Source organism: Anomaloglossus baeobatrachus, chromosome 6 (genome assembly GCF_048569485.1).
Source record: "Anomaloglossus baeobatrachus isolate aAnoBae1 chromosome 6, aAnoBae1.hap1, whole genome shotgun sequence".
NCBI classification, from domain to species: domain Eukaryota; kingdom Metazoa; phylum Chordata; class Amphibia; order Anura; family Aromobatidae; genus Anomaloglossus; species Anomaloglossus baeobatrachus.
Genome location: NC_134358.1, coordinates 564,729,363 through 564,738,038, shown reverse-complemented (window position 1 = coordinate 564,738,038; position 8,676 = coordinate 564,729,363). Strand labels below are relative to the sequence as shown.

Sequence of the window (8,676 nt, the reverse complement as noted above, 5' to 3'; positions counted from 1 at the left end):
CTATGTACAAGAATATTACTATAATACTGCCCCTATGTACAAGAATATAACTACTATAATACTGCCCCCTATGTACAAGAATATAACTACTATAATACTGCCCCTATGTACAAGAATATAACTACTATAATACTGCCCCTATGTACAAGAATATAACTACTATAATACTGTCCCTATGTACAAGAATATAACTACTATAATACTGTCCCTATGTACAAGAATATAACTACTATAATACTGCCCCCTATGTACAAGAATATAACTACTATAATACTGTCCCTATGTACAAGAATATAACTACTATAACACTGCCCCCTATGTACAAGAATATAACTACTATAATACTGCTCCTATGTACAAGAATATAACTACTATAATACTGCTCCTATGTACAAGAATATAACTACTATAATACTGCCCCCTATGTACAAGAATATAACTACTATAATACTGCTCCTATGTACAAGAATATAACTACTATAATACTGCTCCTATGTACAAGAATATAACTACTATAATACTGCCCCCTATGTACAAGAATATAACTACTATAATACTGTCCCTATGTACAAGAATATAATTACTATAATACTGCCCCCTATGTACAAGAATATAACTACTATAATACTGCTCCTATGTACAAGAATATAACTACTATAATACTGCTCCTATGTACAAGAATATAACTACTATAATACTGCCCCCTATGTACAAGAATATAACTACTATAATACTGCCCCCTATGTACAAGAATATAACTACTATAATACTGTCCCTATGTACAAGAATATAACTACTATAACACTGCCCCCTATGTACAAGAATATAACTACTATAATACTGCTCCTATGTACAAGAATATAACTACTATAATACTGCCCCCCATGTACAAGAATATAACTACTATAATACTGCCCCTATGTACAAGAATATAACTACTATAATACTGCCCCTATGTACAAGAATATAACTACTATAATACTGCCCCTATGTACAAGAATATAACTACTATAATACTGCCCCCTATGTACAAGAATATAACTACTCTAATACTGCTCCTATGTACAAGAATATAACTACTATAATACTGCCCCTATGTACAAGAATATAACTACTATAATACTGCCCCCTATGTACAAGAATATAACTGCTATAATACTGCCTCTATGTACAAGAATATAACTACTATAATACTTCCCCTATATACAAGAATATAACTACTATAATACTGCCTCAATATACAAGAATATAACTGCTATAATACTGCCCCTATGTACAAGAATATAACTACTATAATACTGCCCCCTATGTACAAGAATATAACTACTCTAATACTGCTCCTATGTACAAGAATATAACTACTATAATACTGCCCCCTATGTACAAGAATATAACTACTATAATACTGCCCCCTATGTACAAGAATATAACTGCTATAATACTGCCTCTATGTACAAGAATATAACTACTATAATACTTCCCCTATATACAAGAATATAACTACTATAATACTGCCTCAATATACAAGAATATAACTGCTATAATACTGCCCCTATGTACAAGAATATAACTACTATAATACTGCCTCCTATGTACAAGAATATAACTACTATAATACTGCCCCTATGTACAAGAATATAACTACTATAATACTGCTCCTATGTACAAGAATATAACTACTATAATACTGCCCCTATGTACAAGAATATAGCTACTATAATACTGCCCCTATGTACAAGAATATAACTACTATAATACTGCCCCTATGTACAAGAATATAACTACTATAATACTGTCCCTATATACAAGAATATAACTACTATAATACTGCTCCTATGTACAAGAATATAACTACTATAATACTGCTCCTATGTACAAGAATATAACTACTATAATACTGCTCCCTATGTACAAGAATATAACTACTATAATACTGCCCCTATGTACAAGAATATAACTACTATAATACTGTCCCTATATACAAGAATATAACTACTATAATACTGCTCCTATGTACAAGAATATAACTACTATAATACTGCTCCTATGTACAAGAATATAACTACTATAATACTGCCCCCTATGTACAAGAATATAACTACTATAATACTGCCCCTATGTACAAGAATATAACTACTATAATACTGCTCCTATGTACAAGAATATAACTACTATAATACTGCCCCTATGTACAAGAATATAACTACTATAATACTGCCCCTATATACAAGAATATAACTACTATAATACTGCCCCTATGTACAAGAATATAGCTACTATAATACTGCCCCTATGTACAAGAATATAACTACTATAATACTGCCCCTATGTACAAGAATATAACTACTATAATACTGTCCCTATATACAAGAATATAACTACTATAATACTGCTCCTATGTACAAGAATATAACTACTATAATACTGCTCCTATGTACAAGAATATAACTACTATAATACTGCTCCCTATGTACAAGAATATAACTACTATAATACTGCCCCTATGTACAAGAATATAACTACTATAATACTGTCCCTATATACAAGAATATAACTACTATAATACTGCTCCTATGTACAAGAATATAACTACTATAATACTGCTCCTATGTACAAGAATATAACTACTATAATACTGCCCCCTATGTACAAGAATATAACTACTATAATACTGCCCCTATGTACAAGAATATAACTACTATAATACTGCTCCTATGTACAAGAATATAACTACTATAATACTGCCCCTATGTACAAGAATATAACTACTATAATACTGCCCCTATATACAAGAATATAACTACTATAATACTGCCCCCTATGTACAAGAATATACCTACTATAATACTGCTCCTATGTACAAGAATATAACTACTATAATACTGCTCCTATGTACAAGAATATAGCTACTATAATACTGTTCCCTATGTACAAGAATATAACTACTATAATACTGCCCCTATGTACAAGAATATAACTACTATAATACTGCTCCTATGTACAAGAATATAACTACTATAATACTGCCCCTATATACAAGAATATAGCTACTATAATACTGTTCCCTATGTACAAGAATATAACTACTATAATACTGCCCCCTATGTACAAGAATATAACTACTATAATACTGCTCCTATGTACAAGAATATAACTGCTATAATACTGCTCCTATGTATAAGAATATAACTGCTATAATACTGCTCCTATGTACAAGAATATAACTACTATAATACTGCTCCTATGTACAAGAATATAACTGCTATAATACTGCTGCTATGTACAAGAATATAACTGCTATAATACTGCTCCTATGTATAAGAATATAACTGCTATAATACTGATCCTAGGGGAGCAGGACACATCCATGGACGCCTGAATGAGGCGTTATATCCATGACCTGCTTGTGCTTTAGTATGTGGTGTAATATTGCGGTGACCTGTTTCCGTCTCTGTTTGCGCAGATCGATTACACTGGATGTGGCATGAACCCTGCAAGGTCTTTCGGTTCTGCAGTAATCACCAAAAACTTCCAGCATCACTGGGTAAGACTCCACCTGCGCTGCCTTTATCTCTGCCGACCTTTGGTCCCCTACAATAACAGCAGGCAATCGCTTAAATGGCAATTCCATAATGGAGACAATGGTGCGATATGAAGTCAACGCAACTTTTTTGTTACTTTCTTCCCTCCAGATTTTCTGGGTCGGACCAATGATCGGAGGAGCAGCCGCCGCCATTATTTATGACTTCATCTTAGCGCCAAGGACCAGCGACCTAACGGACCGCCTAAAAGTGTGGACCAACGGTCAGGTGGAGGAGTACGAGCTGGACGGCGACGACAACGCCCGCATGGAGATGAAACCAAAATAAGAAAATAAAATAGAAAAAATATATAAATATATATATATATATATATATAAAAAAAACCTGGAGGCGTCAGTATTATGGACTTTTGTACAAAAAAAAAGAAACAAAAATATTCCAAAATGTTATTTGCAGTTTGTTGTTACGTTTTCTTTTTGCTTCTTTTTTGCCTTTTTCTAACCTCATGAGCGTATACGAGCCGCGCTGTGTGATTTATACTTTCCATAGGCGACTGCATGCTACGCTGCATACTGCCGACACAATAGAGGGCCACTAATCTGGGCTGGGGGCTACAGAAAATGTAAGTAATAAAGATGCGCTTATATAGACACTAGGAGGTGGGATTCTGAGATGACTTGATTTAGTGGGATTACAGGTTAGAAACATGATACAACAGCGCCCCCCCGAGAAAAATGGTCATAAAGGGTATTACACACAAAAAAGAAAAACATTCTTCACTGAAGTCATAAGATCATTTTCTCAATTGAAATCTACAAATAATCTTGAGGAGGTTGCGACTCCTTAGGAATAGATCACCTGTACAGGTTTAAGACTCCAGTCACATCTAAAGCTGCGTTCACATTGCTCACTTCCTATTAGAAAAGTCCGTAAACACAATCTATTATTGGAGTTTTATTTAATTAAATATTTTTTTATTTTTCAAATTGCAACAATCTGTATTAAACATTAAATAAATCTTGCGGTTTTGACACCGATCACCGGGGACGTTCTAGATGAAATTTTATGCTTTTTCTGGAAATTCACATGTACATTAGCAGCAACAGACTGATACAGAGCCGAGCTTTAGTAATGAGGCATCTAATGAGAGTGTGCGAGGTCGTTGTGAACGGAGGGGGGGGGTGAGCTGTGACATCACCCATTGTGAATGGTGGATCCCGTGTTTTCAGCTGTATATGCAGGTGTTATCAATAATTCTACAGAAGGAGGAGGTGAGCTGTGACATCACCTATTGTGAATGATGGATCCTGTGTTATCTACTGTATATAGAGGTGTTATCAGTCATTGTACAGGAGGAGGAGGAGGTGAGCTGTGACATCATCTATTCCTGTATTATCTTCTGTAAATAAAGGTGTTATCAGTCATTGTACAGGAGGAGGAGGTGAGCTATGACATCACCCATTGTGAATGGTTGATCCTGTGTTATCAGCTGTATATAGAGGTATTATCAGTCATTGTAAAGGAGGGATGGAGGGGAGCTGTAACATCACCTATTATGAATTATGGATCCTGTGTTTTCAGCTATATAAAGAGGTGTTATCATTCATTGAATTGGAGGAGGAGGTGAGCTGTAACATTATTCCTGTATTATCTACTGTATATAGAGGTGTTATCAGTCATTCTATGGGAGGAGTAGAAGGTGAGCTGTGACATCCCCTATTGTGAATGGTGGATCCTTTGTTATCAGCTGTATATAGAGAAGTTATCATTAATTGTAGAGGAGGAGGAGGTGAGCTGTGACATCACCTATTGTGAATGGTTAATCCTGTGTTATCAGTTGTATTTAGAGGTGTTATCAGTCATTTTACAGGAGGAGGAGGTGAGCTATGACATCACCTATTGTGAATGGTGGATCCTGTGTTATCAGCTGTATATAGAGAAGTTATCATTAATTGTAGAGGAGGAGGAGGTGAGCTATGACATCACCTATTGTGAATGGTGGATCCTGTGTTATCAGCTGTATATAGAGGTGTTATCAGTCATTGTACAGGAGGAGGTGAGCTGTGACATCACCTATTGTAAATGGTGGATCCTGTGTTATCAGCTGTATATAGAGGTGTTATCAGTCATTGTACAGGAGGAGGTGAGCTGTGACATCACCTATTGTAAATGGTGGATCCTGTGTTATCAGCTGTATATAGAGGTGTTATCAGTCATTGTACATGAGGAGGTGAGCTGTGACATCATTATTGTGAATGGTGGATCCTGTGTTATCAGCTGTATATAGAGATGTTATCAGTCATTGTACAGGAGGAGGAGGAGGTGATCTTTTTTATTTGACTGGGGCCAATCTTTGGGAATGAGAAGGGGTTGTCCTAGTAGTGGACTACTCCTTTAAGTCTAAAATTGCCCCAGTGGCCAGTGTGAAAACTGCAAGGCTTTTTTTTCCCCATACATTTTGTGGGATGAAAAATAAACTGCCAATTTTAATACATAATTAAATGCAACGCACACGTCATATTTACACCATAGCTCGTGTTCTGATAATTCGCAGCTTCGGTTGTGTCTGGAGTAAATGACTTTGACTATTTTTGCTCATTTTACTTGAAGTATCGTGATGATATGAGGATGTGACTCTGGACCGGTGCAGAATGTGACGGTCACCGACATGGACGTCTCCAGAAGTTATGGGGCAGGATAAAAAAAATCAGGAATTATTAAAGCACTGTACATTTTCTTATGGATTTACTGGACACAGCGCCGATATATATATATATATATATATATATATATATATATATATATATATATATATATATATATATACAGAATATATAGTATACCCTGATGACCGGGTGATGACATCTAGCCTGGTAGTAGAACAGTCACCGGACCGTCCGCGGTGGAGAGCACTATTTGAGTTTTCTGAGTAACCCTTTACGCGTCAGGATGCTGGTGTGTATATGACCATGATCGTCTCAGGATGGGGCGGCCGATCTCGTCCGGTGGCTGCTCGGTACCGGCGGTATCCGGGGACTGGTCCATATATCATGTGTTCTCTGGCTTAGCTGCCTTGTTCTGTTATTATCCCTCACGTCACTATTGTAAATATATTGGGGAATGATTTCTGAATAAAATGAGCTTGTACTAACAGAACCCGGCCTCCTGCTGATTCTTATTGGATTGATGGTCAATGATGGCGCCTACTGAAGTCTTTTGGGGTCTCTCTAGCTCTGCACATCCATGTGACATGTTTGCCCCTTGTTCGCTCTCGCTCAGTGAGATTGGATGGAGATGTCTTTTCTTGTCACAGATTCTCGGTGGATTTGGGTCTGGACTGTGACTCGGCCGCTCACACACAGGAATATGCTCTGATCTAAACCCTCCAAGATGTTTCCATTGTTCTCCTGGAAGGTGAACCTACGCCCCGATCTCACGTCTTCTGCAGCCTCTAACAGGTTTTTCTCCAGGATTGCCCTGTATTTAGATCCATCCATCTTCCAATCACCTCTGATCAGCTTCCCTGCCCCTGCTGAAGAAAAGCCTCCCCACAGCAGGATGCTGCCTCCACCATGTGTGACGGTGGGGAGGGTGTTTTCAGGGTGATGTGCAGTATTAGTTTTCCTCCAGGATTTCGCTGTATTTAGCGCCATCCATCTTCCTATCACCTCTGACAGCTTCTCTTCCCCAGCTGAAGAAAAGCCTCCCCACAGCAGGATGCTGCCTCCACCATGAGTGACGATGGGGAGGGTGTTTTCAAAGTGATGTGCAGTATTAGTTTTCCTCCAGGATTGAGCTGTATTTAGCGCCATCCATTTTCCCATCACCTCTGACAGCTTCCCTGCCACAGCTGAAGAAAAGCCACCCCACAGCAGGATGCTGCCTCCATCATGTGTGACTTTGGAGAGGGTGTTTTCAAGGTGATGTGCAGTATTAGTTTTGCTCCAGGATTACCTTGTATTTAGCTCCATCCATCTTCCCATCACCTCTGTGCAGCTTCCCTGCCTCTGCTGAAGAAAAGCCTCCCCACAGCAGGATGCAGCCTCCACCATGTGTGACGGTGGGGAGGGTGTTTTCAGGGTGATGTGCAGTGTTAGTTTTTCACCATACATACCATCTTGCATTTAACCCAAAAAGTTCTCCTTTGACCAGAGCCCCTTCTTCCACTGCTCGCTGTGTCTCTTATATGGCTTCTTCTTGCCCCTCTTCCATAAAGGACAGATTTGAGGAGTATACAACTAATAGTTGTTCAGTGGACAGATTCTTTCCCAGTGCCCCGTGAAAGGTTCAGAGTTTGGGATAGTTTTTTTTATAATCTAACCCTGCTTTACTCTTCTCTACAACTTATCCCTGACCTGTCTGGTGGGTTCCTTGGTATTCATGATACTATTACATCCCAAATGTTCTCACACAAAGCTCTGAGGCTGTCACTGAACAGCGGTAGTTATACTGAGGATAAATCACACACAGGAGGACGCAGTGTACTAATTATGTCACTTTCTGAGGCAATTGGTCACTCAGGATTTTATCTAGGGAGATCAGACGACAGGGGGCTGAATACAAATGCACCTCAGTTTTCAGATTTAGATTTTAAGATATTTAGAATACCGTGTATCATTTCCTTAACACTTCACAGATACTTGCTATTTACTGTCAGCACATTGCATAAAATCACAATAAAATACATTTAAATTTATGAGTGGAACGTGAAAAAATGTGGAGAGTTTCTCAGAGTATTAATGCTTTTTCAAGACACTGTACCTGTATATACAGCAGGTGCCTATCTATGGATGTGTATGTATCTGTATATACAGTGGGTGTGTATCTATGGATGTGTATGTACCTGTATATACAGTAGGTGTGTATCTATGGATGTGTATGTACCTGTATAAACAGCAGGTGCCTATCTATGGATGTGTATGTATCTGTATATACAGCAGGTGCCTATCTATGGATGTGTATGTATCTGTATATACAGTAGGTGTGTATCTATGGATGTGTATGTACCTGTATATACAGTAGGTGTGTATCTATGGATGTGTATGTATCTGTATATACAGTAGGTGTGTATCTATGGATGTGAATGTACCTGTATATACAGCAGGTGCCTATCTATGGATGTGTATGTATCTGT

General features: G+C 37.8%; 1 protein-coding gene across 1 annotated transcript in view; it reads left to right on the top strand.

Annotated features, from left to right (window-relative positions):
• The window catches only part of AQP1 (aquaporin 1 (Colton blood group)), a 39,688-nt gene extending 32,990 nt beyond the window's left edge, over window positions 1–6,698 (top strand). Inside the window, exons 3-4 of the mRNA XM_075315755.1 lie at window positions 3,464–3,544; window positions 3,693–6,698. Of these exons, the coding sequence (XP_075171870.1) occupies window positions 3,464–3,544; window positions 3,693–3,869 (258 nt within the window). The 3' untranslated portion in view covers window positions 3,870–6,698. The remainder of the gene's footprint in view (window positions 1–3,463; window positions 3,545–3,692) is intronic.
• Window positions 6,699–8,676: the final 1,978 nt, after the last annotated feature.